The 11070-nt window shown below is 45.0% G+C and overlaps 2 protein-coding genes across 2 annotated transcripts; both read right to left on the bottom strand.

Annotated features, from left to right (window-relative positions):
- Positions 1 to 343: 343 nt before the first annotated feature.
- Positions 344 to 1860, bottom strand: LOC109764224 (chlorophyll a-b binding protein CP29.2, chloroplastic). The gene is made up of 2 exons (XM_020323070.3): positions 1022 to 1860; positions 344 to 931 (listed from the first exon to the last, which is right to left on the bottom strand). Exons 1-2 carry the CDS (start codon positions 1517 to 1519, stop codon positions 569 to 571), a joined length of 861 nt encoding a protein of 286 aa, XP_020178659.1. The 5' UTR covers positions 1520 to 1860; the 3' UTR covers positions 344 to 568.
- Positions 1861 to 2344: 484 nt separating this feature from the next.
- Positions 2345 to 7229, bottom strand: LOC109764225 (protein THYLAKOID FORMATION1, chloroplastic). The gene is made up of 5 exons (XM_020323071.4): positions 6844 to 7229; positions 5065 to 5335; positions 4383 to 4599; positions 2816 to 2931; positions 2345 to 2735 (listed from the first exon to the last, which is right to left on the bottom strand). The coding sequence occupies exons 1-5, from the start codon at positions 7004 to 7006 to the stop codon at positions 2642 to 2644; spliced, it is 861 nt and encodes a 286-aa protein (XP_020178660.1). The 5' UTR covers positions 7007 to 7229; the 3' UTR covers positions 2345 to 2641.
- Between the last annotated feature and the right edge of the window lie 3841 nt (positions 7230 to 11070).

Genomic DNA, 11070 nt, shown 5'->3' with positions numbered 1-11070 from the left:
TCCTTTCCAATGTGATGAAACATTTACTTCTTATGCAAATGATGTATATGATTTATTGCTTTTAAAGGTGCTTATGAAATTGTTTCATTGCTTGAAATACTAAGATTTCAGATTCATCCTTGAAGAATAGCAGTGTGTAGATTGAATACTATGCCGGGGAACATGAAGGTGAACTGGAAAAAGAAATACATGGTTTTAGGGAAGATTCAGTGGTAGAGATCAAAGGGGTAGCAAGCTCAGTGGCAGTGTGGCAGGGCGGTCCCGGTCAATTCTGTAGTGTGATTGCACTTGCGTGGATGCTATCTTTGTAATCGGAAAAACGAAACAAACGATTGGGTCAAGATTGATGTACAAGTGGATGCATTAAGTTACCATTGGTTCATATTTTACAAATCACCAAGTCCCAGCAGCTCTCCTATGTGATCAGACCTGCATTAATCAACAAAGGATCTTTGCGATACCCTCTCATCCATCACTCGTCATACAAAACCAAAGCACGTTCGTTACACGGACGCGCGTTCGTCCATTTTGCTGCTGAGCTGACAGAAATTGCTCGACCACCGACCACTTAAGAGGAACCCAAGGTGTCGAAGATGGTGGTGTGCAGCGGGTCGCTGAGGTGGGTGGCCCAGTTGTTGAGCGGCCCCTTGCCGGTGGCGGCGGCCTGCACGGCGAAGCCGAGGAAGGCGACCATGGCGAGGCGGGCGTGCTTGATCTCCGCCAGCTGCAGAGTCTCCTTCTTCTCCGGGTCCGCCGCGAGCCCCAGCGGGTCGAAGTAGGAGCCACCGGGGTAGAGCCTCCTCTCCGGGTCCAGCTCCGCGTTGCGCTGGAACTCGATGTACCCGATCACCAGCACCTCGATCCAGATCAGCGTGGTGAGCGTGAACGGCAGCGGCTGCCCCAGGTACGACGACCCGTCCACCAGCTCCACCTGCCAGCATCGTTGCACAGATCAGTACGTTCGCCTTGCAGTATATATTCAGGTCCTATACATGCATGAGATCGAGACGACGCTGCGTACCTTGCCGGCGTCCTGCCAGGTGACGCCGGTGAGCCACTCGACGGTGAGGGCGCCGAGGGTGGCGAGCATGGCCCAGCGACCGTGGATGAGCTCGCACTCGCGGAACCTCTGGAGGCCGAACACCTCGGCGTAGGGCTGGAACGGGGTGGACTTGACGTCGGCGTCCTCGAACCGGGTGCCGATGATCTCGCCCGCCAGGTTCTGGGCCAGGTTCTGGTCCAGGGAGTCCACGTCGTACTGCAGGTACTCCGCGGGCTTCCCAAGGCCGAAGGGGTCGAAGCCGTAGTCGCCGACGAGCGTCCCGTCGAGGTACTCGGGCGCCTGCGCGCCGGGGAACCACAGCGGCCGGTCGGTGGTCGGGGGCGCCTTGGCCTTCTTCGGCGGGGCCTTCTTCTTGCCGAAGCCGAACCGCGCCACGATGCGCCCGTTCTGCGGCGCCGGGTCCGCCAGCCGGGTCCCGAGGAACGCGCTCGCCGCGGCGGCCACCGACGAAGCCATGGCTGCTCGCTCCTCCTAGCTTGTCCTCCTCGGCCTTTGCGTGCGTTGAGGTGGCGGGTGGTGGTGCTGTGCTGTGTGGTGTGTGGCCGTCACGGGGTACAAATAGGGTGCTTATAAGAAATTCCCGGTGTTATCTCTGGCGTGGCACATCGGACGGCGACGAGGGCGACTGTGATCTATCTGACGGGCGCGACCGGCTCCGCCTTATCCGAGTCTTATCTGTATGGCCCTATGAACGGGGGAGGTTGCGTTGGACGTAGGCGACACGTGGAGACCCCGGATTGGATGCTGGGGCTTCAGAGCGCTTGTGATTTGTGGTCTTCAGGGTGCGTGGGGCCAGAAAGATATGGCGTAAAAATGACCTTGGCAGCTCTGGTCCTGTAATAACTGTAGAAATGCATTTTGGCCCTTCATGGAAACCATGCAGCTCGCCCTTTGTATTTTTCGTATAGCTTGAAATACTACTGGTAGGTTTTAAGCCATTCACACATCTATCTGGCATCATGTAAAATTCTCTGGTTTTCTTTGGTACTTGCATTTTATTTGGGTACTTTTGATGATTCGGCATGAAATGATCTATTATTAGCGGACGATAGCATAGTACAAATATAATGTTGATTTTAGGCAAGTGATGAAAAAAATTTAGAGATAGCATAGTACAAATATAATGTTGATTTTACGCAAGTGATGAAAAAAAATTAGAGCTAATTGATAAGTTTTGCGGGACGAAACCCCTATTTGTTATGATGATTTCCACCTCAGATACTTGCAATTTCATTCAGCTTTGTACACACAGATTCAGATAAACAGCACCTGTCAGACTGATTTCTTTTTCACAAAAACATATAATTTTCTCATCTTGTGAGTAACATTCATCACCAGATACCTCTTTCATATATTGTCAAATAAGTGAAGAAAACGATCCATTCGAACACAGACAAGGAGAAATTACAAAATACCAAACTCAATACTACGAATAATCTGGATCTTTTTGTACGGCGGAGTACTACACTCGCGCGAAGAGCAGCCAAAGATGCCCCCGATAGTTCTCAACGCTATCCAGATGTGTATAACTGTTAATATCTGTTATCCGGACAAGCTGTCCTCTGGGGAAAGGTTGAGTTAATGCTTCAAGGGATAAGCGCTTCCATCGAATTTTGCAACAGCCTCATTCGGCTTGGGCGTCTCCAATCTCTCCTCTCTCTTCTTCTTTTCCCTGCAAAGAGAATTCAAGTTAGCTGAGTCCAATTAACTGGAATAAGAGTCTTACACGGTAAAACTGGCATAAGAGATTACCTCTCGATGTATTCCTTGAGAAGTTCCTTGGCTTGAACCAATTTCGAGAGTAAGTTGCGGTAAACGTCAAGGTCTCTATCCACGCTCTTTTTATTGATGTTTAGAGCAGCACAAAGCTATTGAGCAAGAAGAAAAGTCAGTATCTATTGTTATATCAGTCAGTATATAAATGCTTCACTGAAATGTCTGATGTACTTCAGTATATGCTAGATGTCTCACTGATGCTTTTCAATTATTACCCTTAATGCTACTGCTACCACGCTAGCAGAGTTGTTCTTTTCTCTGGTCATTCAGAGACGGGTAAAGAGAGAAGAGGAAACACAAGAATGTAAATGACATCTTAAGACCAACCAGAAATGGCAAGTTATCATTCGCATAGATCTACTTGAGACACAAAATAGAGAAGTACGTAGTCACAAGGTTGCCTTACTGTGCTGAGTAGAAGAGTGTAGCATACCGGTGGAAAGTAGAGATTGAAAAAAAAAATCTAGCAACAAGCCTAACGTCAATGGGTCTGCCCATAGAAATATTTAAATGTGTACATAGAGACACGCCACCAAGCAACTTGCGTCGAATAGTTGAATTCCCTAATGTGTTATTTCTATTTCAGCTCAAGAAAAAACAGCATAATTTACAACCTCAATCCCTGAACAATATTGGGGATGGTCAATACAGCAGGCAAGCTATGTAAATACATTAAGATTAGTAGTTCTATGCTTTGCAATGAAAGAACACCGCGGTGATCCTAAAGCACTTCTGGTTACTAAGGCCTGTTCGGATCCCCTCCGCTCCCTAACTGCAGCTCCCGGAGCGGAGGGAGCGCCAGCACAATCGCGCGGAGCGGCTCGAACCCGGCTCCTCGCGCGGAGCGGAGTTGAGAGTCGGGAGAGCTTCCGAACAGGCTCTAAATATCAGATGCAAATCATCCCCTCAATTGGTTTACTCCCTACGTTCCAAAATAGATGAAGTTTCAGATTTTGCAGTCTAGAGCAATGTAAATCGTTTAATTTTTGTGTGCATATATAGTAACTAAAAAGAAAAATGTGAAACAATTATTCATGACAAATTTGAAGGTACAGTCCGTATCTGACAAATCCAAATAATTTCACTCCCGTTCAAAACATAGATGTCTTTTCAGTCTGTTCACATTTTCTCAAAATATGTGTCCTCCTATATCAATGCCATTGTGTTCCTACTTTGCTCCTGATCATTAAAAAAAAAGCTACTCCTTTCAAAAGATGGGTAATATTGTTTAATTTTTGTGTGCATATATAGTAATTAATTAACTCATTGTGCTTCAGTGCCTTGCTTTGGGGAGGGGAAATAGGCAACTTAATCGTTTTGTGAAGAAGAGATGGGTAATATTGACATTTCACTCACACTATTTTCGTGCCCAATTCTAGAAAAATATTGTTCTTCACAAAATAAAATAGTCTGGGAAAAACAATTCCTTTCAAAATAAAAATTAGGAAACAAACAATAATAGGAAAAGGAAAAACAATTGGGAAGAAAAAAAGTAACAACTAGAAGGAAATGTGCAAACAAAATAAATAATGGCAAGAACAACCTTGTCCAGTACGGTTGGCTCCGTCGCATTTGAGAGCTCAAGCAAACGGAACAAGCCAACAGCAAAGAACCGGCTGTAGCTGAAGTTTCCCTTACCCTGGGCCCTTTCTGATATATCTTTCAGAATGGACTCTATTTCCCCATCTCTGGAAGAAAATTCAACTAACAAGTTACCATTTTGTGAGCGTGCCCACTCTTCCATCCTTTGTGCATCAGCCCTAAACAGAGAAGTAAAAACTCTTAACATTTGTTTGAAACAAGAAAATTGCTAACAGAGGAAAAAACTTTTATTAATGCCAACAATCAAACAAACAAGTACCAAATAACACATGAGATTTTGGTGCCAAGGAAGCAGACTAACTAGTGACCCAAGCATACAAACACGTAAGCAATAACTAGTGTAAACTGGGAAATTTTAACAGAAGCAACAAGGTGCATAAGTTAATAAAACCTCTCTAAGAAAAAAATAAGGGTTGATTAACATAAAAGAGTTGAGGGGTAATAGATATACTCATGCATAAAATTAACAGAAGAGAATTAAAACAATCCCACTTGTACCAATAGTTATGAAAATTAATTTGAGGATTCAGGATATGAACATGGAAAAAAGTACAATCTAATATAAAGATAAAGATGTAGCATGTCACTGGTTCAAAGCCATTTATATGAGTTCTGATATGCACCTGTATGTCTCAGGATCTTCATTTAACGCCGTTACGTATGACTTGAAGATGGCATCCCTGTCCTCGGTGCTGGGGTACCCTTCCATAAGCTGGTCATAGACAGTGACAAATCCAAGAGCAAACACAGGATCATACTGATAGGTACTTTTGTATCTCATCAGATGTTGCTGCACCAAAAGTTCTTGTAGGACTGTACTGTAAATGCTTGGAATAGGACGTTTGTATGACTTCAGGAAGTTCATCTTTGTATCTGCCACAGTAGGTGGGATATCTGCAAAAGATTCAGAGCAGATAAAAAGGTCAGAAAAAGATCCTTTATTTGGTTATAATTCACATGATTAAGCTTCTCTTGTGTATATAATCACACCATGTGCATTTTATACACGTTCAAAACGCTTCAGGCTGCATCGTAGTTGCTACATGTTACCAAGTCCCGGCAGCAAGAAAGTTGGACTGATACCCATAATTCAACTAACAAAAATCTTCAGCCTTCCAACAGTTGACCCTAAACTTTTTTTGCACAAGGCATGTATAGTTTTTAGCACAGGCACAAATGGTGGATAAATTAAGGGATTTGTAGCACAAACACCCTATTAACAGACTGAAACGCTAATCATCAGTTCATCACAGAAACCAATCCAAAATCGACAATTGTTAGGATTAAAGAGCTTAGCAGCATGACCTTCCAGTCCTTGCAGCCCCATGTAGAGGCCTCGCCGGTTAACAGAAAATATCTAAACTTTGCTAGTAAACTGAAACTCCACAAAAGTTTTTTATTCGGTCTAAAATAAACAAGTAAAAGCATTAGCCGCTGGCAAACTCATGGAGTCATAGACTGCATGTGCAAGACGTTACTGAGACCATGAAAAGCACAGGTCGGTGCCTTCACCAATTGAGACCTCACCAGCTTAACGAATAAGCATCCATTAAATTTAATAACAAGGTGCCACACTAACTCAGACACTGTAAACTTGCTCTGCTGGTTCATTCTGCAACAGAATTGCTACCAATTGGTTTAGTTGAACCGTTCAATGTCTTAGTTTGCATCGCTCGATTAGTTTCCAGTAGTGCTTTACATACTCTCTTGATAGTAGCATCCAGATTAAACCTGTAATTAAATGGAGGGAGGGCCTTTACCGTTAATATTCTATAGCTAATTCTCAGGAAATGAGACTGAATTTCAATTACATGAGTAGCGTAAGGGGAAATAACCATTTGTAATTATTTTTGTCAGGTTGACGTATTACCTCGAATGCACAACAGGAACTATAACTAGATGGTACTTGTACAAAATGAGTTCAAAAGGTGATTATCGCAAAAAGAATCACAGGATAACCAGTGCCCGGTGGTGTGAAAAATTGAACAATTACATGCTAAATTCGTATAAGGCGTGCTGACCAAATGGTAACAAAGTATGGTTACTCAAAGCTTCGGAGTTCAGGACGCCCGGCACCCCACTCAAACGAAACGACGGTTCGGGATAGGACTGGGATGGAGCGGTGCCATATTACCCCGCTCAAACGAAACAAGGGTTTGGGATGGGAGCAGGGACGGAGCAGGGTTTCATATTACCCCGCTCAAAGTGACTAGCTTGCAGCTCAGCGGCACCGTGTATCAGTTCGTACCAAGTACGATGCCCGTCGGTCGCCGCAGCAGCGCCATCGGCGCTGCCTAGCTCGAGCGGCGCCCCATGGCGAGCTGGATGCAGAAGGGTGGGGAACTACGGCGTCTGCCAGGCCACAAGCAACCATACGAGAGACAGAGCGCGACCAAACTCACCACCGGCAGTGGCGACGCAGCGCACCACCGAACGTGAGCCCCGGCGAGCCCTCGCGTTGAGCATGACGCCACCGGAGACGCTCACCGCGGGAGTCGCCGTCGACGGCCTCCAGTCGGCCGCTCGGCGCAGTGCAGCGAACGGAAGCGACGATATGGCCGCCATGGGAGAGTCTTCGGGCTACCACCGGCTCGCTCACGGGATACGGCGGCGGATGGTCGACACCGCCGGGGAGGGCAAAAGGGTAATTGCCAGGGGCAGGTGCGAGGAAAGGCTATTGCTCGTCTGGGAAGGGAGGGATGTGATCTTTCTTATCCAGTAGGCGGACAAAGGCTTCCTGGCCACCAGACGTTGCCACATGGGATGGCATTCTTTTGATTGGGAAATATCCCTGGTTTCGAACGGCTTTTTGCTGAAATTTCATGGGCGTGGGAGGTTGGATTTGCTTCAGGTTCTGCAATTTGGAGTTCTAGAACGGCATTTTGATGGATTAGTCTAGACTTCATCAGCTAATGTCCATCCAAGTGTTTTGGAATGTTGTTACTAGTTCTTGGTGTACACGCAACAAAAGCATGTTGATTTAGCTAACAAGAAAAAACCATGCTATTTCTAAAAAGGAAGAGCAGGCTGAGGTGGACCTTGTCTAATTGTTTTTATACAACTGGATTAAATTTCTATTTCAAATTTACGTTTTTATTTCTCATGGACGTCAAAACATCCTCTATATATGGGAGTTAGTATAAAAAATACGTGTTAGAGTTTGATCAAACCAACTTTGACATACATAAATTTACAACTTTTACTCTCTAGATCCAAGGGCTTAAATTTTTAATTGAAATATTACCCTCTAGTTACTTCTACTTTAATTGCCTCTTAATTACTCCGCAATTTTAAGTGCTACGTCTTAATTGCAAATTATGGCCCATCTGGTGTATGCATGGTAACATGTTTATGAGCTGTGAGTAAACCAACATGTTGAGGGGTTTTCGCCGGGTCCTAACAATGGTACTAGAGCTAGTACGCAGAATTTGTAGTCTTTTTTTCGTGGAGCATAATTTATAGTCGAGTGGACGTCACGTCAGGATTTAGAACACAGAAGAGACAAACTATTTACTTAGGCTCAGGCTCACAAGGTGTGCAAAAGCCCTACTTCATGCCTTGCTCTTTCTCTTATATATCTAGGATATCGACAATTACAATGTCAATGGATACCTGTCGAGTCAGGGAAACTCGATGAGTTATGATGAAGATTTCTTTTTTTTCGAGGGTACGCCAAAAGCGTACCTTAGCTTTATAGAAGGGAGAAGTATATGTACAAGAGATTACACCTGTGCTAGTTAGGAGTCACAGGTCGACCCTAACCAACCCTCCACACCACTCCCTAGGTCTACTCGACTACTCTATGACTGGTTGTCCTCCAAACGCTCCTGCTTTTGCCCAGGTCTTGAAATCATCAAAGATCATGTCCACCGTATCCCACTCGTTCTTGATCATTCTGTTGCCAAAAACCCTTGCGTTCCTTTGCTTCCATAGCGTCCAGCAGATTAGCATCACGAAAGTGTCAAAACCTTTCCGAGATTGCTTATCTATCCGTTTTCTACCTCCTGTCCACCACTGCGCCAGACTAGAGTTGTTAGTAGGGCATAGATCCGCCGTCAAACCCATCCTATCGATGCAACGGAACCACACTTGCCGCGAGAAGACGCATTGCAGCAAAATATGATCAACCGTGTCCTCCTCTTGGTCACACATGTAGCATTTTGAGATTTGGTCTTGCAGACCGTGCCTGGTTCTCTCGTCTGATGTCCACAGTCGATATTGCACTGCGAGCCACATGAAAATCTTGCACGCAAGAGGTGCCCAACACTTCCATATGGCCCCAAAGGAGTGGAATCTAGTGCCTCCCTCACACAGCATCTTATACGCCGAAGAGGCAGTATACACGCCTGATGCATTCCAAGCCCAGATGGGGTGGTCCTCCATCTGATCATCCAGCTGGACCTCCATGAGGATCTCCCATAGCCCGATGAACTGGATGAAGCCCTCAGTGCAAAGGCTTCCTACAAGGTCGTCCATCCACTTATGCATGTTCATCGCATCCCGCACAAGTCTCCTGTTTGCTACTTGTGTCCACACCTTTGCCACCACCAATGGAGCAATCTCTTTGATTGTTGCACCGTGTATCCATCGATCTTTCCAAAACAGGGTCTTGTCTCCCGAGCCAACTTTCCATTTAACTAGGCTCCCAAAGGCTTGATCCACTTTTTTGTCCGCGGTCAAATTGAGGCCTTGCCAAGGCCTAGACTCATCTGTGCGTCGGAGCCATTCCCATCTTAAAGATTTCACCGATAGAAAAAAGTATGGAAAATCGATCTCCATGATGTAGTATGTTAAAACTAGGTAGAAAGGGGCATATACCCTTCTATTGTGCCCTTCTTGCCCCTTATATAGCTCTAGTATTAACGAGGCTAAGGCTCAAGGACCTTGAGATAGCTACCCCAAAGGTGTAACCCAACACAAGGAAGGCAACCTCGGGAATCCAACATGCGGAGGAAGCCAAGGTACCCGGATCCGTGAGAGAGATGCAGACCCGACAAGAAGCCCTAGGCACTAGGTTGTACGGCTCGTCAGCCAAGTACACGTCCCGGACACCCTTATTTAATCCTATCTGCGCTAGTATATAAGGCATTGGACAACAATCAATCGAAGGGGGAGAAGAAAAAATAATAAACCCTAGACTAGATCACGCCCACGGCCTCCACGCGAGGTCAGTTTGTAAACAGAGGAATATATCTAGCCAGAGATCCGTGGCAACCACCATTCATAATAAAGACTAGATGACCCGTTGCGTCATTGGCGTACAGATCAACTGTAGATCGGAAGTAAAGCTAACTATTTGAAAGACTTTTTCCCCTTTACTGCTTGCAAATGATTATGTTCGTACTGTGTATGCACCCAGATGATGATCATGTTCTACGAATGATGCACAAAAGGGGAAAACAAATGTAAGCATAATTCACATTTAAAGACATGTTTGAACTTTTGAAGTCGTGTCAAACATGATCTGGAAAACTACACGCACCACCTTGATCGATGCTTGCTTCATTCTAATGAGTGATATTTTTTCACTCATCTACCTTAGTTTAAACCAAGATATTTTATTTAAAAAAGAGATATTCGTTTTGATATTGCTATTAGTGACTAATGAATGCAAAGGATTCCACAAATTATCTCTTTGATGTGTTTCCACAAGAAATAGGCTAAAAAGGGAAGAAATCACATGTGGAAATGAAAAGGAAGGAAAATCGAGGAAGAAGGAACCAAAAGGAGGCATTTCTACGAAAACAATACAAAAGACGGTGTTCCATAGGGGTATGTGCGCCCGTATGAGCCCCCGTACGACATGGAAACCAAGGCAAAGCATCCACCTGAACAACTTTTATAAAGGGAGCCCCATCGAAATGAAAACATGAGGTCGACAGCAACCAGAACATCATCATCTTCATCTTCATCCACAAACCCTAGCCGCTGCCATTTCCATCTCCATAGCCACCATCACCACCATAGTGATTCCCCATCTAGTTCATACTTGTAATCATGCATCGCACAAAGCATCCATTGTAAGACATGTTTGCAGTTAATCAATCTTCAAGATGTGTTCTTCAATGTTTTCTTCTCGTGATCTGATCTCCATGTGTGAGTAGTTCGGTAATGTATAGTTTGAGGCATGAGCCTTCCAACCCACTGTATTTTTTGTGGGCATCAATGGAAGGGCTTTGAATTAACGTCCCACATGCATGAAATAAAATTGTTCCATAGATGTCTCTTGTCTTGTCCGCGTTCTTCATCCTAGCAGGTACCCATGATCATGGAGATCGAGCCACGATGAGGTTAGGAGCAAGGAGACCATGAGGTGTTATACAGAACACAAGTGACAGTAAGGTTTAGTAGGGTAACACGGATCCTATCCTTGGGGATTCATGAGGTGTATTCATTAAACGCCCAAAGCTCTAGTCTGATTTCATGATCTTAATTATCGAGACAACCCCGCGCGAGGGACAGGGCCTGTGGTAGGACATCTTATTCTTGATGCAGGACTCGTGCCGGTCAAGATGTTATTTGGACACATCCCCCACTTCGGTTCGTAACAAACACATCTCGATGGGTGATTTCCAGTGCAAAAATTAATATCATATTTGGTCCCAACACAAATACATGGTTGTAAGCAT

This window comes from Aegilops tauschii, chromosome 2 (assembly GCF_002575655.3).
Source record: "Aegilops tauschii subsp. strangulata cultivar AL8/78 chromosome 2, Aet v6.0, whole genome shotgun sequence".
In the NCBI taxonomy this organism is placed as follows: Eukaryota; Viridiplantae; Streptophyta; class Magnoliopsida; order Poales; family Poaceae; genus Aegilops; species Aegilops tauschii.
This window is presented reverse-complemented; position numbering and strand designations above follow the sequence as displayed.

Bases quoted from the DNA above. Each gene is read 5' to 3' on its own strand.
- LOC109764224 (XM_020323070.3), bottom strand. From the start codon at position 1,519: ATGGCTTCGTCGGTGGCCGCCGCGGCGAGCGCGTTCCTCGGGACCCGG. The intron at 932-1,021 runs GTACGCAGCGTC...CGATGCTGGCAG, and splicing joins CCTGGCAGGACGCCGGCAAG to GTGGAGCTGGTGGACGGGTC.
- LOC109764225 (XM_020323071.4), bottom strand. From the start codon at position 7,006: ATGGCGGCCATATCGTCGCTTCCGTTCGCTGCACTGCGCCGAGCGGCC. The intron at 4,600-5,064 runs GTGCATATCAGA...TTCTCTGTTTAG, and splicing joins GAAGATCCTGAGACATACAG to GGCTGATGCACAAAGGATGG. The intron at 2,736-2,815 runs GTAATCTCTTAT...TTCTCTTTGCAG, and splicing joins CTCAAGGAATACATCGAGAG to GGAAAAGAAGAAGAGAGAGG.